Source organism: Erythrolamprus reginae, chromosome 9, assembly GCF_031021105.1.
Source record: "Erythrolamprus reginae isolate rEryReg1 chromosome 9, rEryReg1.hap1, whole genome shotgun sequence".
Lineage (NCBI taxonomy): Eukaryota > Metazoa > Chordata > Lepidosauria > Squamata > Dipsadidae > Erythrolamprus > Erythrolamprus reginae.
This window is the reverse complement of record NC_091958.1, coordinates 5,689,780-5,710,555: the sequence shown is the minus strand read 5'-3', so window position 1 is coordinate 5,710,555 and position 20,776 is coordinate 5,689,780. Positions and strand designations below refer to the sequence as shown.

Genomic DNA, 20,776 nt, shown 5'->3' with positions numbered 1-20,776 from the left:
ACATATAAAAACAGTACTGAAATGTTCCCAACCTAAAGGATAATAAAACCTGAAACTCATCGGCAAATCTGATTTTGTGTGTGTGTGTGTGTGTGAAGAGAGAAGGGAGTGGAGTTGGGAAGCAGGCAAGGGATCAAAACAGTTTCTTCCCGTCCAAACCAATTTGTGAAGTTGCAGAAGGGCTCTCCGGCAAACGAGCAATGAAACCGAGAGCGAACAAAACAAGAAAGTTTGCTCTGTTCACTTAACAAGACAATCAACTCTATAGAGTCAACTTGTTTTCTGGGCGGTGATCTGCTCTAAGAAACACCAACAGTTAGAAGTAAAACCAGAGTCCCCTTTTAAGAGAGGATGGGGGGGGGGGGGGTTCGTGGCTGCGATTTGCAAAGAGTGAGCCATCAAACCTCCCCATCTCCTATTTGTAGTCCTGCTACAATTCAATCCAGATTTACTTCCTCGTTGCCGTTTTGGGAAATATAAGCTACGTGAAATATATATATAGTGTTCCCTCGATTTTCGCGGGTTCGAACTTCGCAAAAAGTCTATACCACGGTTTTTCAAAAATATTAATTAAAAAATACTTGGCAGTTTTTTCCCCTATGCCATGGTTTTCCTCGCCCGATGACGTCTTATGTCATCACCAAACGTTCGTCCACCTTTAATAATTTTTAAAAAAAAATAAACTTTAATAAATAAACATGGTGAGTAATAATCTAAATGATTGCTAAGGGAATGGGAAATTGTAGTTTAGGGGTTTAAAGTGCTAAGGGAAGGCTTGTGATACTGTTCATAGCCCAAAATAGTGTATTTACTTCCGCATCTCTACTTTGCGGAAATTCGACTTTCGCGGGGGGTCTCGGAACGCATCCCCCGCGAAAATCGAGGGAACACTGTATATTCTTGTGGGGATACAAGCTTTGGTTTTTGTCTGGAATCAGGGACAATTGTGCCTTTTCTCATCGGAAAATATTGGACAGTGCAGAGACTGATAGATTGACATTGAAAGTAAAAGATAAAGGAGGTCTTTATTTATTTATTTATTTATTTATTGGATTTGTATGCCGCCCCTCTCCAGAGACTCAATGGTTAAGAGATAAGAGATAGAAATTAGATGAAGACAGATTATTCTTATGTTTAAATAAAATATTAAAGTTGTCTATAATGATAAGGATGCTAGTATAATAGAACATTGTATTATATTGTTTTCTTTTATATGCTGTAAGCCCCCCTGAGTCGTCAGAGAGGGGCGGACTATAAGTCCAATCAATCAATCAATCAATCAATCAATCAATCAATCAATAATAACCCACCTATGTCACCAGGCATGGGGAAATTGATATACCCCTCAGCTATTATGATTTATGTATGGTTTATGTGGGTTGCATGAGTGTTTTTTATTATAAGGATTTTAAATACTGTTTTTAATATTGGATTTGTACTCTGTATATTGCTTGTTGTGAGTCTTCGGAGAGGGGCAGCATACAAATATAACAATAACAATAACAACAACAACAACAATAATAATAATTAATAAAATAATAATAAAAATAAAAATAAATAAGCTAATATAATTATAAATATAGTTATATTTATTAGTGTATTATTACCACTATCAGTATATCTGTTAATTTTTTCCCCTTCTGAAAAATGAAAAACTGTTTTCAAAACATTTATATATAAGTTAAAAACCTGACTTAAGAAACCCCAAATATTATCCCCTGCCTCCCACCCAAAGAGAAAGGAGAGACCAGCAAGTCCAGCAAGATGGTCTCTGATGGGTTCGTTGCATTTATATTCTACAACTGGGATGAGGAACCTATGGCACATGTGCTGGAAGTGGCAAGTACAGCCATCTCTGCGGGCACATGAGCCGTCGCCCATTGCTCCTGCAGGTTCCAGGGGTCAGCTGGTCCTACATGTTTGGGAGCGCTGGAAACCGGAAGAGCAGCTGCCCGGCAGGCATGTATGATCTTCCAGTTTCAAACATGCCCATGTGCACTGGCCACTCAGTCTTTGTGTACCAGAAACCTAAGAGAGATGAAATGCCAGTGCCAGAAACCAAAAACCAGGTGGCCAGTGAGCACTAGAAAGTACAAGATCACCTTCTGGCACGTGTATGCACGCCGGGCAGCTGCTCTTCTGGTTTCTGGCATAGGGGCACCAAAAAGGTTAACCATCATCACTGCTTTATAAGAACCTTCTGACATTCTCTATTCAGGGCAGCCGAGGCCAAATAATAATAATAATAATAATAATAATAATAATAATAATAATAATAATAATAATATTGGAACTTGTGCCGGAACTACCATTTACCAGTAGCAAAGAACTGGTGGGATCATAAGCCCAAAAAAGTGGTCAAAAATGAGCAAGCAAAACTACTGTGGGACTTCCGACTTCAGACTGACCGAATTCTGAAGCATAACACACCAGACATTGTGATCGTGGAGAAAAAGAAAGTATGGATCATCGACATTGCAATCCCAGGAGACAGCAGAATTGAGGAGAAGCAACTAGAGAAATTAGTGAAATACGAAGATCTAAAAATCGAGCTGCAACGACTCTGGCATAAGCCAGTGAAAGTGGTCCCAGTGGTACTTGGCACGCTGGGCGCAGTACCAAAGGATCTCAGCAGACATTTGAAAACCATTGGAATTGACAAAATCTCCATCTGTCAATTGCAAAAGGCCGCTTTACTGGGATCGGCAAACATAATTCGCCGCTACATCACGCAGTCTTAGGTGCTTGGGAATCGCCTGACTGGTAATGAAATATGAAATCCAGCATAGTGATCTCGTTTGCTGTGTTGTACTGACATAATAATAATAATAATAATAATAATAATAATAATAATAATAATTATTATTATTATTATTATTATTATTATTATTATTATTATTATTATTATTATTTATTAGATTTGTATGCTGCCCCTCTCCGAAGACTCGGGCCGGCTCACAACAGTAATAAAAAGGCAATAGAACAATAGAACAAATCTAATAATAAAAAAGATATATAAAACCCCAACAATTAAAAAACCATACAGCACATACATACCAAACATAAAATATAAAAGCCTGGGGGAGATGTCTTAGTTCCCCCATGCCTGGCGATAAAGGTGGGTCTTGAGTAATTTGCGAAAGACAAGGAGGGTTGGGGCTGTCCTAATCTCCGGGGGAAGTTGATTCCAGAATGGTAAGAATTCTTACCAAATGGTAAGAATGAAGAGGTAGATCAAGGACTTTGAACCAAAAGACCCACAATTTGGATTCCTGTTACTAGTTAAAGTGATTTAGTAGCGAGAAGACAGGAAAAATGGCTCCTCTTTCGCCCTGAGCTAGCCAGAAAAACAAATATTTGGACAGCAGATCAAACTGGCCTGGCACACAACACCTTTGTTATGTTCCTGGATGTTCTCCACGACTTTAAAACTCGGAAAGAAATCGGCAACGCTTGGCGCATACCTCGTTCCATTTTGATTCTGTCCAGGATATTGTTTTTTTCAGCTAAATCTGCTTTTAAAGCCGCCTCGAGCTGAGCGATCTGCCGTTTCAGCTGCTGCTCCTTCAGCTTCCATTGCTGGTCGTGGGTCACCCCGAAGGCACTGAGAAATCGAACATGACAAAGCAGGGGTGTCAAGCTGGTGCAGAAGTTGGTGATAAATCAATGGCTTGCTGCACTATCTATAGAAGGCCTGATGTTTATGGGAACTTGGGAGGGGTGAATTCATGAGGAAGCAGATGCAGCCATAAAACATTATTTCGAGTAGTTCAAGGTCATCATATGTCCACCACCTGGGCGGAAGCAGAAGGGGGAGCTGCCACGCTGGCACAACCTAAGTGGGCAACATGACAAGTTTGTGGTTGGGGAGCAAAGCATGTGAATTTTCAATTGGGTGGGAAGCTCAGATTCAGGTCCTCCAGTGTAGGTGCTGGATGGCTCCGGAAATGAATTAGGTAGGTAGGTAGGTAGGTAGGTAGGTAGGTAGGTAGATAGATAGATAGATAGATAGATAGATAGATAGATAGGCAGGCAGGCAGGCAGGCAGGCAGGCAGGCAGGCAGGCAGGCAGGCAGGCAGGCAGGCAGGCAGGCAGGCAGACAGGTAGATGATAGGTAGGTAGGTAGGTAGATGGATAGATAGATAGATAGATAGATAGATAGATGATAGGTAGGTAGGTAGATGGATAGATAAATAGATAGGTAGATGATAGGTAGGCAGGCAGGTAGGCAGGCAGGTAGGTAGGTAGATGATAGAAAGGGAGATGATAGGTAGGTAGATGGATAGATAAATAGATAGGTAGATGACATATAGGCAGGCAGGCAGGTAGGTAGGTAGATGATAGGTAGGGAGATAGGTAGGTAGGTAGATGGATAGATAAATAGATAGGTAGATGATAGGTAGGCAGGCAGGCAGGTAGGTAGATAGATTATAGATAGGGAGATAGGTAGGTAGGTAGGTAGACAGACAGACAGACAGACAGATAGAAAGAAAGAATTCTTTATTGGCCAAGTGTGATTGGACACACAGGGAATTTGTCTTTGGTGCATGTGCTCTCAGTGTACATAAAAAGACAAGATACATTTGTCAAGAATCATGAGGTATAACACTTAATGATTGTCATAGGGTTCTCATTGTCAACGGGCCACACACAGGAGATTTTGTGGGATGAGCAATGGAGCAGGCCTAGATTTGGAGCATTATCACCACCCTATGGCAGGGTTCACATACATACACACAAACAGAGAGAGCGAGGGAGCAAAATAAATGGATGGATGGATAGATACACAACAGACAGACAAGATGGAGTCTTCGTAGAGGGGAGGCATAGAAATGCAATAAACCAACAAACAAACAAATGGAAGGATAGGCAGACAGGCAGACTGGCAGATATACACATACACAAACACACACACACACACACACACACACAACATATACACATATACGTACACACACACATACACACACACACACAAACACTGGACTGGACCCTGCCCTAGTGTAGGAATAATGTTAGGAAGAGAATACACACACACACACACACAATCTGCAACTGGAGGCTCCTTCTGGCGCCCTGTCTTGCTTCACAATCAGGTGTTTCCTCATTAAGCCTCTGCAAATTGACTGTAATTGCTTCAATTTTCTGTTCGGCACCAGAAAATGAATTCAGCCGCCCTATCTCATTTCATGTTCCGTAGGTTTAGCTCCCTAATTTTTTATTTATAGGATACTCAGCGCCGCTGACAGAATTTACACAGACTATTACCTCGAAGCAACTTTTATAGAAATATCAAGTGCAGCCACGGTGCCAGCCCAAGGCATTTTTGGCAACCGAAAAGTCAGAATGACGTTCCGCTTGGCTCGCTACCGGAGTCCGCCTTTTTCAGGAAATTGAGATGTTGCGGGGTAAGAGCTGGAGGCAAGGAAGGAGCATCCAACAACCCCCCTCCCTCCCCTTGCATTGGCTGCCTGGAATGGAGGGTTCTACATCCGAGTGTGGAAGGGCAGCGTTATCTGCACAACAGGGCAGAGATTCTGGCAGGGAGGGGGGTGGGGGGTAAGTAAAGGATTTATAGCTCCTAGTCCCCCAAAAGAAAAACACGTCAGAAAAGCCGTTTTTTTCCCAAGACTGTAAGGATCACTTTGAATACTGCATCCAGTTAGGTGGTCAAAATATAAAGAAGATCTTGAGAAAGAGTCCAGAGAAGAGCAGCAAAGGTGATTAGGAGACTGGAGGCTAATATATATAGGATAGAATAGGAAATAGGATAGGATAGGAAATAGGATAGAATAGGAAATAGGATAGGATAGGAAATAGGATAGAATAGGAAATAGAATAGGAAATAGGATAGGATAGGAAATAGGATAGAATAGGAAATAGGATAGGATAGGAAATAGGATAGAATAGGAAATAGGATAGGAAAGGAAATAGGATAGGATAGGAAATAGGATAGAATAGGAAATCGAATATAATAAGAGATAGGATAGGAAAGGAAAGAGAATAGGATAGGAAATAGGATAGAATAGAAAATAGGATAGGATAGGAAATAGAATATAATAGGAGATAGGATAGGAAAGGAAAGAGAACAGGATAGGAAATAGGATAGGAAAGGAAATAGGATACAATAGGAAATAGGATAGGAAAGGAAATAGGATACGATAGGAAATAGGATAGGATAGGAAATAGGATAGAAAAGGAAATAGGATAGAATAGGAAATAGAATATAATAGGAGATAGGATAGGAAAGGAAAGAGGATAGGATAGGAAATAGGATACAATAGGATAGGAAATAGGATAGAAAAGGAAATAGGATAGAATAGGAAATAGAATATAATAGGAGATAGGATAGGAAAGGAAAGAGGATAGGATAGGAAATAGGATGGGAAAGGAAATAGGATACGATAGGAAATAGGATAGGATAGGAAATAGGATACAATAGGATAGGAAATAGGATAGGATAGGACACGACAGGACAGGACAGAACAGAATTCTGCATAATTGGACACACAAAGAATTTGTCTTTGGTGCATGTGATCTCAGTGTACATAAAAGAAAAGATATATTTGTCAAGAACCATGAGGCATAACACTTAATGACTGTCATAGGGGTCAAATAAGCAAGGTCCCTTCCAACTTATTCTGATCATCCTTTCCATCAGAATTCAAAAAGCAAAATCATGAATCTAAGAGGAATTTCAGGATTTTGGAGGGCTTTCACCTATCCTCTTTATAGGTTTATTGTCTGGATGTATACAAAAAAGGGAAAGACAATTGCACAATATCGAGAACTTATTGTTGCTTCCATGAATATTTTGTTCCTGGGCTAACAGGGTCACCCAACACAACTGACTCCCAAGCTAGTTAACAACATTCTAACCTTGTATGTTTATCTCAGCACTTTGTATCAACCAAGTCAAGTGCTTCCTATAAAATTCAAGGCATTGCGTCAACTCAGGAGACTGGGTTACCAAACTAGGGTTACCTTAAGCAAAGGTTAACACACCTTGAGAACACAACCTCCTGATTTCTCTCTTTTTTCTTTTTTAACCCTGCATTTCTTGCACTTTTTTAACCCTGCATTTCTTGTCAAACCCAACCTTGTCAATCATCTTCCAAGCAGAATTTTGCTCCGTCCTACTACAAAGCTTTAGCATGAAAAGTGTTTGGAAACTTCAGATCGCGCAGAATGCAGCTGCGACAGCTATCTTGGGCTTTCCTAAATACACCCATGTCACACCAACACTCCACAGTCTGCATTGGTTGCCGATCAGTTTCCGGTCACAATTCAAAGTCTTGGTTATGACCTATAAAGCCCTCCATGGCACCGGACCAGAATATCTCCAGGACCGCCTTCTGCCGCATGAATCCCAGCGACCAGTTAGGTCCCACAGAGCTGGCCTTCTCCGGGTCCCGTCAACTAAACAATGTCGTTTGGCGGGACCCAGGGGAAGAGCCTTCTCTGTGGCAGCCCCGACCCTTTGGAACCAGCTCCCCCTGGATATCAGAGTTGCCCCCATTCTCCTAGCCTTTCGTAAGCTCCTTAAAACCCACCTCTGTCGTCAGGCATGGGGGAATTGATACTTTCCCTCCCCCTAGGCTTATAAAATGTATGCATGGTATGCTAGTATGTATGATTGGTTTTTAAATTGGGGTTTTAAATTAACTTAAACTTAAATATTAGATTTGTTTACACTGTACTATTATTGCTGTGAGCCGCCCCGAGTCTGCGGAGAGGGGCGGCATACAAATCTGATTGATTAATTAATTAATTAATTAATTAATAAATAAATAAATAAATAAATGGTCCTGTAATCTCTCGACTTAAAGTTTCTTTCTTTCCAGAGGCAAGAAAAAAAAGGACAGAAGGGAACAGAACTATAACACACACACCCAAAAAAAGTGTGTGTGTGAGAGAGAGATTGATGAGTCTACAGGCTGGACAAGTGGCCTTGGATCAGGATTCAATCTTGTAAAAGTTAAAAGACTGATGTAGTGAAGAACCTGGTCGGCAGTTCCTAAAGACCATAACGGGACCCAAAGGAAGTTCTCCAAGGCAGGAGCAACTTAGTCACCCGAGAATGCTTCCCAAATAATATTAATGAGAAAGCAAAGACAGACAAGATTCTTGAAATCACCTTCCTAAGGCGTTAGCAACTTCACTCCCTCCTGCCTATCCAGGTCATTGATTTCAAGATTACATCTCTGTATATTTCTGAGTCAGATTATTTTCGCCCAGAACATTTAAAAAAGAATACATCAGAGTTTGAAAGAAATGACTCCATTCGTTATAGTTTACCTGTTATATAATTTATCATAGTTTTCCTTTAAAAGGTCCCTCTCTTTTTCCAAATCATTAATTCTGTCTTGCAGCTAGAATGAAAAAGAATGTTAGCAGGGGGTTCATGGCTTAAGGTGAGGAAAGCAACAATTACTAATGTTCAATAGGTTTCCTGGCTAGGTGTCTGGGCCACCTGCTCTCTCTTGCCAATGAGAGACCGATGATCCCTTATTATCACCTGAGCTGCTCCGATGTCACCAAGGGACAAGGCCGATTACAATCGTACCTCCGTCAAAAACATTAACAATAATGTTTCCCCAAAAACGTCTTCTTTGGGATGAGATGAACATATTGGCAGGTTTGATTTTATATACTGCTCAAAAAAAATAAAGGGAACACTCAAAGAACACATCCTAGATCTGAATGAATGAAATATTCTCATTGAATACTTTGTTCTGTACAAAGCTGAATGTGCACAACAGCATGTGAAATTCATTGTCAATCCATGTTGCTTCCTAAGTGGGCAATTTAATTTCACAGAAGTTTGATTAGCTTGGAGTTATAATATGTTGTTTAGGTGTTCCCTTTATTTTTTGAGCAGTGTATATTTCACCTCTCCTGCCTTTAATATTTTCTATACATCACACAAGGCATCGAATACTCCTTCCTCTTCTTATTTTCCCTACAACAATAACCCTGTGAGATGAGTTGAACTAAGAGAGAAATTGGCCTAAAGTCACATAGCTGACTATTATGGCTAAGATGAGACTAGAACTCACAGTCTCCTGGTGATTGGCCCCAAGTCTTCCAGCCAATTTTAGAAACATAGAAACATTGAAGACTGACGGCAGAAAAAGACCTCATGGTCCATCTAGTCTGCCCTTATACTGTTTCCTGTATTTTATCTTACAATGGATATATGTTTATCCCAGGCATGTTTAAATTCAGTGACTGTGGATTTACCAACCACGTCTGCTGGAAGTTTGTTCCAAGGATCTACTACTCTTTCAGTCAAATAATATTTTCTCACATTGCTTTTGATCTTTCCCCCAACTAACTTCAGATTGTGTCCCCTTGTTCTTGTGTTCACTTTCCTATTAAAAACACTTCCCTCCTGGACCTTATTTAACCCTTTAACATATTTAAATGTTTCGATCATGTCCCCCCTTTTCCTTCTGTCCTCCAGACTATACAGATGGATTTCATGAAGTCTTTCCTGATACGTTTTATGCTTAAGACCTTCCACCATTCTTGTAGCCCGTCTTTGGACCTGTTCAATTTTGTCAATATTTGTCAGTATTATTCCAAATGTGGTCTCACCAGCGCTCTACATTTGGAATACTGTGTTCAGTTCTGGAGACTTTCATGCCTAAGGCAGGACTAGAACTGTCTCCTAATGACCACAAAGTCCTCCAGCCAGGTTTAATTCCTAAGGCAATATTATAACTCACAACCTCCTAGTGATTGGCCCAAAATCCTCCATCCAACTAGACTAGAACTCACCACCTCCCAGAGGTTGGCCCAAAGTCACCCAGCCAGCTTTCATTCCTAAGGCGATAGTAGAACTCACTTGTTTCTTAAGGGTGATAATTCTACCTCCTTTATGAGTAGAAGTCCAGTGAGACTTTTGACCCATTGTGTAAGGCTTTATAGCAGGAACTCTGTGTCCTGAAATGGCTGATCTCTTGGAATGAATACTAATATATTACTTGGAGGCAAGATTTTTGCAGAAGGGTTCACGAACCGATGGCTCCCTTTAGATGGCTCAGATTCATACGAATCCTATTGCAGAGCAATAATAATAGGAACTCTGGGTGGGAACAATCGACATAGCAAGGAAAATATGCAGTGTGAACGACTTATAAGAATATCGGAGGGTAAATACCTCGCGTCTGCCAACACACATCTGGCAGATTCCTGCTAACGATAAGCTAAACAAAACCAGATTGTTCAAATTATCAAGATCGCCTCTAACTGATCGGTGCCTCTCACTAAACATATTTGGTTCGGCTCCGCTTGAGAACGCTGGGGAAACTCCTGCCTCTTTTAAATACCACCTCCCACCTCCCACCCACCCCAAAACAGATTTGCCATTTCACCTCCTCCAATCTTCGTTTCGAAAATGTGGTGGCCTGTAATTCTCTCTCTAGATAGAGGCACTTTGAACGTTCTTCTTTAAGTTGCAAATTCAGTTCTTCCCCCTTGGCTATTAGGGCATCGTGGCTCATTTTGAGATTTTTTTGGTTCTGCGAGAAGGAAGAGGGGGAAAAAAGATGAAAGAAAGGGGGGAAAATATTAGTGCTAGATAAGTCATATTTAGGCTACATTCAGAATCATGTAGTTTTTTTGCTCAACAATTTATACTTAGATTAAGAGAAACTGCCACCTCTACTCTGTTTATGTATTCTTCTTCATCTAGTTTTTTGTTACTTTTTTTAGATTTGAATTCTTAAGGCTGAATATTTTTAATATCAGGTCCCTTCTCCGGGTCCCGTCAACTAAACAATGTCGTTTGGCGGGCCCCAGGGGAAGAGCCTTCTCTGTGGCGGCCCCGACTCTCTGGAACCAGCTCCCCCCAGAGAGTAGAACTGCCCCCACCCTCCTTGCCTTTCGTAAACTCCTCAAAACCCACCGTTGTTGTCAGGCCTGGGGGAACTGAGATATCTCCCCCGGGCCTATACAAATTTATGTATGCTATGTTTGTAGGTATGTCTGCTTAATAATGGGGTTTTTTAAAAAAATTTAAATTGTAAATTATTAGATTTGTTATGAACTGTTTTATTGTGTTGTGAGCCGCCCCGAGTCTACGGAGAGGGGCGGCATACAAATCTAATAAATAGATAGATAGATAGATAGATAGATAGATAGATAGATAGATAGATAGATAGATAGATAGATAAATAAATGGGTTTACCATTCTCGTTTTATATTGTGTTTTTATGTTGCTGTAAGCCACTCTGAATTGACTGACAGAGAGGTAGGGGGGCATATACATAGAATTTTTAAAAGGTGATGGATTTGCTGCTGATTTTACTCTGCTGATCATTGCTGGCTCTTATCTGAGTTTCAAGGCCATTGAGCTGGCACTGCCTGAAGACATTTCCTCATGGAGCATTGTTACTCTCCAATCAAAATAGTACCTACTTATCGACTCACACTTCCAACTGTTAGGTGGGCAGGAGCTGGGAGAAGGACATGAGCTCCGTCCCATCTCAAAGTGTTTGAGTCGCAAACCTGGGCTGCCAGCTTTCCAGCTGAAAAGCCCAGCGTCTTAGCCAATGAGCCACCATGCTGCTCATATAAATATAATAAGTAAATAAATAAATTTAAACAGCATGCGATATCAATTGAACATCCAGGAGAATCTCTTGCCATGGATGTGATCTAGACGTAGCCAGCAAGAGTACAGAAAGTGAACCTTTCCTAATACAGTGATACCTCGTCTTATGAACTTAATTGGTTCCGGGACGAGGTTTGTAAGGTGAAATGTTTGTAAGATGAAACAATGTTTCCCATAGGAATCAACGGAAAAGCGATTAATGCGTGCAAGCCCAAAACTCACCCCTTTTGCCAGCCGAAGTGCCCGTTTTTGCGCTGCTGGGATTCCCCTGAGGCTCCCCTCCATGGGAAACCCCACCTGCGGACTTCCGTGTTTTTCCCCAGCAGGGGAATCCCAGCAGCACAAAAACGGGTGCTTCGCTGGCAACAGAAGTCTGGAGGTGGGGTTTCCCAGCAAGGGGAGCCTCAGCGAAATTGCAGCATCGCAAAAACACAAAAGTCCGGAGGTGGTGTTTCCCATGGAGGGGAGACTCAGGGGAATCCCAGCAGCGCAAAAACGGGTGCTTCGCTGGCAACAGAAGTCCGGTGGCGGGGCATCCCAGTGGCGGCGGCTTGGGTTTGTAAGGTGAAAATAGTTTGGAAGAAGAGGCAAAAAAATCTTAAATCTCGGGTTTGTATCTCGAAAAGTTTGTATGACGAGGGGTTTGTAAGATGAGGTATTATTGTACTAAGTTAGAGTGCAGAACTGCAGGCAACTTATGCAGACTGCTGGCTGCCTGCAATTGGCAGTTCAAATCTCACTAGGCTCAAGGTTGACTCAACTTTCCATCCTTTCGAGTTGGGTCAAATGAGGACCCAGAGTGTTGGGGGCAATAGGCTGACTCTGTAAACTGGTTAGAGAGGGCTGCAAAGCGCTGTGAAGTTATATAAGTGCTATTGATTCCCTTCCTTCCTACCTTCATTCCTTCCTTCCTTCCTTCTTTGTTGGTACAATGGTAAGAATGCAGTATTGCAGGCTTTGCCCAATCCTGACTGGCTCTAGGTTGACTCAGCCTTCCATCCTTCCGAGGTGGGTAAAATGAGGATCCAGATTGTTGGGGGCAAGAGGCTGACTCTGTAAAACTGTTTAGAGAGGGCTGGAAAGCACTGTGAAGCAGTATATAAGTCTAGGTGCTATTGCTACCGCTGAATTGAGGAGGGTTAAGAAAACAACTATTAAAATATTTCCCGGAGGTGACCAGGCTGTGCTTGAGGGTAGGATCAGATTCCTGAATCTGGGTGAGAACGCTCAAGGATTTACATACCTCCTGAAGTTGAAGCAATTTTTCTTCCATCGTTGCAAATTCACTGGTTTTCTCTAATAGCTGTTTGTGGAGCTTAATCATCTCTACGTTGTCTCGAATGGTGAGCCTCCAAAAAGGAATTTTCATTTTTTCCCCAAGAAAAATCAGGGTCAGACTTTTTTTTTTTTTACTAAAGCAAGTCATACATGCGAATTTGATCTTGAAATCTGTAGCCTTGAAAACAGTTTCTTTGCAGCTTCTTAATTCCTAACACAGTCAGGGGGAAAAACACTAGCGTGGCCAAAAGTCATTTCTTCCCTTTTAAATAAACATTATATATACTGTATAGTTAAATCAATTCATGCTTCAGTGGAGGAGGTTTGAACGATGTTCACTAGTTAGACATAATGCTTTATGCCATAACAGTGTGGTAAATGTAATAGTCAAAGGAATAAATTGATATTTATAATAGGAAGGTAATTTAGTTTTGATATCAAACAGCTTCAAACTTTTGCTGTTACTTTTAAACTGCCATCCCTCACCTCCCACCCTAGAACTTATTTCCTTTCTAAACTCAACTATTTCCAAGGCCTGTGATTTAACATTTTACATCAACAATATTTTGCATTAAAATAAATTACAGATGTATTTGCACTGACCAACACATGGGCAAAATTCTATAGGGCTAAGATGCTGTTATACATTTCCCTTGGTGATATTCAATAACAAATTCATAATTTTAATCTTGTGAAAAGTTAACTATAGATAAGATACATATGAGAAATATAACATTTGATCTCATTGTTATTTTATCTGTCTGGGTGCATCAAGCCAAGACAATTTTTTAAAGGAAACTCCCTAAAAGAGCTTAAGTGCTAATACCAAATAAAGCAAACAGATAAACAGAATTTCACATCTTGAAATATGCTGTTTCTCCCCCAATACTTATCTGCTGAAGACAGATTGGAAAAATTATTCCACTGCTGGAACCAGAAATTAGACTACAAAGCTTATACATCTGTAAACCAGCTGAAAACTTAAAACTATATCAAAAGCAGTATGTTCCCTCCCATATTTGGGTACACCAGGTGATTCGACACATTTTATACACACACACACACACACACACACACACATATATATACATATACACACACACACATTTTTGCATTGCATTGGCATCCTTCAATCTCGAAAGACCATGTTCTTTGGATATATATAAATATATATACATATGTAGATTGTTCTGAGTTCGGGTTTTGCCCTGTGTAATCAAAATATTACACGGGGCAAAACCCGAACTCAGAACAATCTACATACATATACCCGTGAAAATCTACGAAAACAAATATATACATATACATACACATGTATGCATACATACATACATACATACATACATACATACATACATATCCTGTTTTCCCCAAAATAAAACATCCCCTGATAATAAGCCCAATTGGGCTTTTGAGTGCATGGCAATAAGGCCAAGCGCTTAATTCAGGGTTCAAAAATATATAAGACAGGGTCTTATTTTGGGGAAAACATATATAGATGTATATATGTCTTGGCATATTCGGATCTTTTCCTGTGTAAGGTTGAGAGAATCTTGGCGATGTTTATTCATGTTGTGGGAGTGTTTCTCTATTTCAATGGCTTCCATAATTTGAAATAGAGAAACACTCCCACAACATGAATAAACATGATACCTCCCGCCTACCAGACATCTGGAAACTAGCCCGAATCCCAGCCATGAAAACTGACACTAGACCCAAAACAACACAGGATGCCACCACCAACCTACCTACCACACAGACAAAATACAACCACCACCCAAAAGCCAAATCACAGCAGCGCCTCCAACTGCTGCATCCCCCTCCAACACACACACCATAAACACATAGCCAGACCACAACTCGGAGCCAAACCAAAACCCGGGATGTTGCACCACAGATACACATTACAAAACAGCTGACTAATCTGCATACATCAACTGCAACAATTACTCAAGTGTTAACCCACCAACTAATCAGGGTGTTACAACACCGACAACCAACCAGCTTGCAGCAGCTGAGCCAGCACTCCACACACACACACTAGTATTTATAGAGGGATGGCAGCAAAGACCACACTTTGTTTGCCCGAGCCCAAAGCACCAGCTGGAAGATGACAAGTGAGACCTCACCAAAACATCACCAAGATTCTATCAACCTTAAATGGGGAAAGACCCAAATATGCCAAGACCTACATACATAGAACTGTGAAAATCTACAAAAACAAATATATATATAAACGTATGTGTGTGTATGTATACCTATATGTGGTACCTTGTCAAAACGTCGCCAGGAATCTCTGAAACTTACTCACACACACACATAAAAAGTGGGAGGGAGAGATATAGTTTTAAGCCTCTTGTACCCTACCAATAAATTGTGTGGTAAGTTGCGACGGCATTCCTGCCTGGCTCTAAGTACAAAAATTAAAGTCATGTTGTGTTTTTATTACCGTTATCGGGCTTTTCACATCAAACAACTTGGATGCCGCCAGAGAATGTCTGACAAATCCTCCCTTTTATTTTTTAATATAAAGGGTTTTTGTTTTGTTTTTTTATTAAAAAATGGTGTCGTGTTCTGCAGATGTTACCCTAATTGCTCTTAATTACCAAGATTTTCTAGATTGTTCCATGATGTGGGGGGATGAAGGGCCTGTTGTCCAGGTCCAGATAAGACAGGAAACTATTGTTAATTTCCAAGCCACAACAGAAAATGGCAGCAGGCCCTTATGGCTGGTTATCTTTTTCAAGAAAAATGCAACTAATTCCTGGCTTGTTGGATAGTTGCCACACAAGAGCAATTATCTATTGTTATCGTTTTATACTGAGGCATGTATTGTTTCACAACTGTTACATTTTACATTTCTGTTTAATTTCTGTCATGCTGATCTCCCCAATGCTGTGAGTCTTTTTCACAGCTAATGTCAGCCATCATGTGTTGGTTATGACCTATAAAGCCCTTCATGGCACCGGACCAGATTATCTCCGGGACCGCCTTCTGCTGCACAAATCCCAGCGACCAGTTAGGTCCCACAGAGTGGATTTTCTCCGGGTCCCGTCAACTAAACAATGCCGCTTGGCGGGACGCAGGGGAAGAGCCTTCTCTGTGGCGGCCCCGGCCCTCTGGAACCAACTCCCCCCAGAGATTAGAATTGGCCCCACCCTCCTCACCTTTCGTAAGCTACTTAAAACCCACCTCTGCCACCAGGCATGGGGGAATTGAGATACCCTTTCCCCCTAGGCCGTTACAATTTTATGCATGGTATGTCTGTATGTCTATTTGGTTTTTATTATAATGGGTTTTTAATTGTTTTTAGTATTGGATTATTATTATATGCTGTCTTATTATTGCTGTTAGCCGCCCCGAGTCTCCGGAGAGGGGCGGCATACAAATCCAATAAATAAATGAATGAATGAATGAATGAGTGAGTGAGTGAGTGAGTGAGTGAATGAATAAATGAATGTATAAATGAATGAATGAATGAATGAATGAATGAATGAATGAATGAATAAATGAATGAATAAATGAATGAATGAATGAATGAATGAATGAATGTGGGTTTTATTTTGAGTTTCCATGAAAGGCTGAGCACAATGGGAACCGAGCTACAAAGATCAGGTTTAAAGAACGGAAAAAATGATATGTGGAATTATATCTGAGTATACCTGGTCCTCAACTTACAACTGTTCATTTAGTGATCGTTCAGAGTTACGTAGGCACTGGGTCAATCAAGTATTATCTGCATTTAACTCTAATTTAATCTGATGATCTTTCTGTTTTGTCCTACCGTTGGCCTGTGGCTTGCTGCTCTTTCAGTTGAAGGAGAGCGACTTCAAACTCGTCTTCTTTTTTCTTTTTCTCACTTTTCAGCATTTCGATCGCAAGGACCAACTCTTGATTGTGTCCCCGTAGCGATTCAAGCTCATTCTCTCTACAGGTCAACCGAGAAAGTTTTCCCGATGAATAAACAGAAAAACGTTAAACTTTTTTAAAAAAAGACAGAATATAGAAGGAAAGCTGCATCTTTATATGAGGATACCAGTGCATCCGTAGTTTATTCTCTTCAAAGAGCAGAGTTCTTCTAAAGAGGTTATTTGGAAGAAGTGGACAATTTCAGAAAGATGGGCAACAGATTTGCTCATTCACTGAGCTAAAATAAACTTGAAATAATACTTGAAGAAACAATCCTCCCCCCCCAAAATATTATTTTTTCTTGACCAACGTCTCAATGTTGTCTTTTCCAAAACTGCCATAGCTAGAAAGCGAAAAATACTCCCCTGAAATACTGTATATAAATCATATCACATTCAATGGGCTTGATCCAGAGTTATATTAAGAAAAGACTTCTAAACTGTTCTGAATGACAATTATAACTGTTATAATTAACTACTACTGTTGTAGTCATTATCACTACAATTAATAGCAATTAGTTGCTACTTACTGGGGTTTTTTGGTAAGTATAATCACCAAAAGAGGCCAGGGTAAATTTGGGAGATAAGAGATTGAGATGGGCAGAGAAGCAGATAGTTACCACATCATTTTACAAGGAAAGCTATTTTACAAATGGTCAAACCAAGCCTATCCGCCATTTTTATTTTTAAAAGTCCTCACAAATGGCTCCAAAATGTGTCTACTGCACCTCCGACATTTAGAGTGTCTTGAAAATCTCAGCGTCAACTCTTAACACAGTTACCCAACAAAACTGAACAGAACTTAAAAAAGGTTTCTTGAGAAGTTTAACAGATAGATCAGAGGAGGACGTGAAGGAGGAGGAAGAATTCAAAAAAAAAAAAAAAAAAGCCATACAAGTTTTTGATCTCTGCTCTTGCTTCTTCAAGTAAATTGTGTCCATACTTGGGAGGCAATTCTTCTAGGTTCTGCATCCTCATTCCTGGTAGGGAAGGTGAGGTGGGTGGAAGGAAATAAAGAGAAGAGCACATTTGTTGATTTGGAAGATGACAAAAATAATGGACTCATCATCACCATGACCAAGCTTTTATGTATTTATTAAGCAAGATGCTTGGATATGAACATCAGACCTACATCCTTCATCCTCTTAATTTTTACAGCACCATTCTGGCTTCATCCAAACTATAGTACAATGGTTGGCCTTGTGATAAGGACCATCCTTTCTTACTAAGCTACACACGATAGGAAACCTTGACCACAGAGGATGAAATCCTATAATGAGAATTATAGGATTTATCCCAGGCATGTTTAAATTCAGTTACTGTGGATTTACCAACCACGTCTGCTGGAAGTTTGTTCCAAGGATCTACTACTCTTTCAGTAAAATAATATTTTCTCATGTTGCTTTTGATAGAAACATAGAAGACTGATGGCAGAAAAAGACCTCATGGTCCATCTAGTCTGCCCTTATACTATTTCCTGTATTTTATCTTATGATGTATATACTGTATGTTTATCCCAGGCATGTTTAAATTCAGTTACTGTGGATTTACCAACCACGTCTGCTGGAAGTTTGTTCCAAGGATCTACTACTCTTTCAGTCAAATAATATTTTCTCATGTTGCTTTTGATCTTTCCCCCAACTAACTTCAGATTGTGTCCCCTTGTTCTTGTGTTTAATAGGAAAGTGAAATACAGGAAATAGTATAAGGGCAGACTAGATGGACCATGAGGTCTTTTTCTGCCGTCAGACTTCTATGTTTCTATGTTTCTAGAAGATTGATGGCTGGGTATGGTAGATCCAAGAGAGTTTGTGATGGAACATTAAGCCCATTACAGTGAATGCCAAATTCCTGGAGGCCTAGGAGCATTTAAGAAATGCAGGTGGACCTCAACTTACAACTATCCAGTTAGTGACTTTAGACTGTTTATCTGAATATGTTATTTCTCAAAATAAACTTTAATTCAAGTTAGTCTGTCTGTGTGTGGCTGAGTAGTTACTCACAACTAATCTCAATCTAAATGTTTCTGTGTGCACAACTTGTAAACAAGGATTACTCTGCTCATACATTAACGCTTTGCATCAGCCTTAAGGACAAATACCCCAATTCCAAAAGAATCACCATGGAACTGTTTCTTGGACTTCTAAGGTTTAACCTCTCACCTATCTGAAACGCAGACAGTTAAAGGCTCAATCCGATACCTTTCTTGGCGATCTCTTGGACCCTCAAACCTTCCGTGGCCTTCTTGAGTCCCGTGTTGACCCGTGCCTGGACATAATTGTAGGGCGTGTGTCTTTGGCCTTGAAGCTGAAGTTGCTGTTTGGTTGAAATCAGCCTGTTGCGTATTATTTCGTTCTGTTTTTCTAAGTCCCGGACCTTGTCTTGAAGTTGTTCGATCACTTCCTCCATCTCCACGTCTTGACCCAGCCGCCTGGGGACACCAGTGACCTGCTCTGCTTTCTTCTTGTCATTAACGAGACGTATTAACTTGGTGGCCATTCTGAAAAGACAGGTCAGATGTATCCAATGGGGGGAGGGAAGGAAAGGAAGGGGGGGAAAATCAGCATGAAAAAGCACTTTGTTGAAAGGAACATAATCACTGTGCAGACTTCGGCGGTCGAACCTGAGTAATAAATTTCAGGTTTCGATAGAACTATGACGGCCTGCGAAGAAGTCTTTGATGATAATTGGAACCACCGGCCAGCAATCTGCTTTATAGCACTGACAAATAATAGTTTCCTAAGGCTTATCACTGAAAGTTTAGTCGAGTGGGAAGGGACACATATTTGCTCCATATGCTGCTCAAATTTGGAACGGATGACCCTCCTAAGAAACTCTGGGCTCTGCTAAGTGTCGTTAAGATTCGGGATGTGGTAAGGCCAGGCACAAAGGCTGCAGTTTCATGTGATACTAAACTACTCCATGCATGCTTGCAATATGTAACACATTGGGCTGATGTTTTGCTTCCATGCAAGGACGGGGGGGGGGGGGGGGGGGGGACTGGCGCCGTTTCTACCAAATAAAAAAATTTAAATGAGTAGATGCACTAGGCCAGCTTTAATCATCTTCCTTTCCTTACCTTAGGAAATAATTAACACAACAGAATAGAAATTAATAGATAAGAATAGAATATAGAATAGACTATAATTTAGAATAGAATAGAATGTTGGTTTTACAATAGGGGTTTTTAACTGTTTATATTGGATTGTCATATGCTGTTTACTACTGTTGTTAGTCGCCCCGAGTCTACGGAGAGGGGCGGCATACAAATCCAATAAAATCAATCAAAAATCAAAATAAACTAGAGTTTAAAATAGAATTCAGAATAGAATAAAATAGAATAGGATAGAATTTGGAATAGAATTTAGAACAGAATTGTACTTAGAATAGAATAAACAGAACAGAATAGAGTAATAAGTAGAATAGAATTTAGAATAAATAGAATTTAGAATAAATAGAATTTAGAATAGAATAGAATATAGAATAGAATAGAATTCAGAACAGAATATTAGTTAGAATAGAATAGAATAGAGTAATGTGTAGAATAAAATTTAGAATAAATAGAATTTAGAAGAGAAGAGAATTGAGAATAGAATAGAACACAATTCTTTATTAGCCAAGTATGATTGGACACACAAGGAATTTGTTTCAGGAGAGGCTTAACAGTTCGTGGTTGGATAATAATTGGATGCAGCAGGAATGGTTTTCATCTAATTTTAAAAGGGTATTTTTTTTTCCTTTTTCGCTTTTGGCGTCTCCTGAGTTGTTCCTTTGATTCCCCTTTAGTTTTGATAAACAGAGGGAAGCTAGAACAAAAGACCAAGGAGTGTGGAAGGGTGATCTAATACCCCCTAAATCAGAAGATACTTGCACCAGCAGTGAAGGGTTCGGTCAGGGAAAAGGCCTTGGCAGGCTTAGAAAGAAAAGGTGGCTTTGATGGAGGAGGGAAGTGCAAAACATTTACAACAT

At 40.3% G+C, this 20,776-nt stretch overlaps 1 protein-coding gene across 3 annotated transcripts in view; it reads right to left on the bottom strand.

The window, feature by feature from the left end:
* Nucleotides 1–20,776, bottom strand: part of RPGRIP1L (RPGRIP1 like) — a 73,687-nt gene that overhangs the window by 47,427 nt on the left and 5,484 nt on the right. For 2 of the 3 annotated variants that reach the window (XM_070761920.1, XM_070761921.1), the window contains exons 4-10: nt 19,009–19,307; nt 17,703–17,787; nt 16,684–16,827; nt 12,865–12,970; nt 10,381–10,527; nt 8,300–8,373; nt 3,465–3,604 (exon numbers count right to left, since the gene is read on the bottom strand). In XM_070761920.1, the coding sequence (XP_070618021.1) occupies nt 3,465–3,604; nt 8,300–8,373; nt 10,381–10,527; nt 12,865–12,970; nt 16,684–16,827; nt 17,703–17,787; nt 19,009–19,307 (995 nt within the window). Of the gene's footprint in view, nt 1–3,464; nt 3,605–8,299; nt 8,374–10,380; nt 10,528–12,864; nt 12,971–13,040; nt 13,111–16,683; nt 16,828–17,702; nt 17,788–19,008; nt 19,308–20,776 lie in introns of those variants that run through there. The other variant, XM_070761922.1, reaches the window with a different exon arrangement.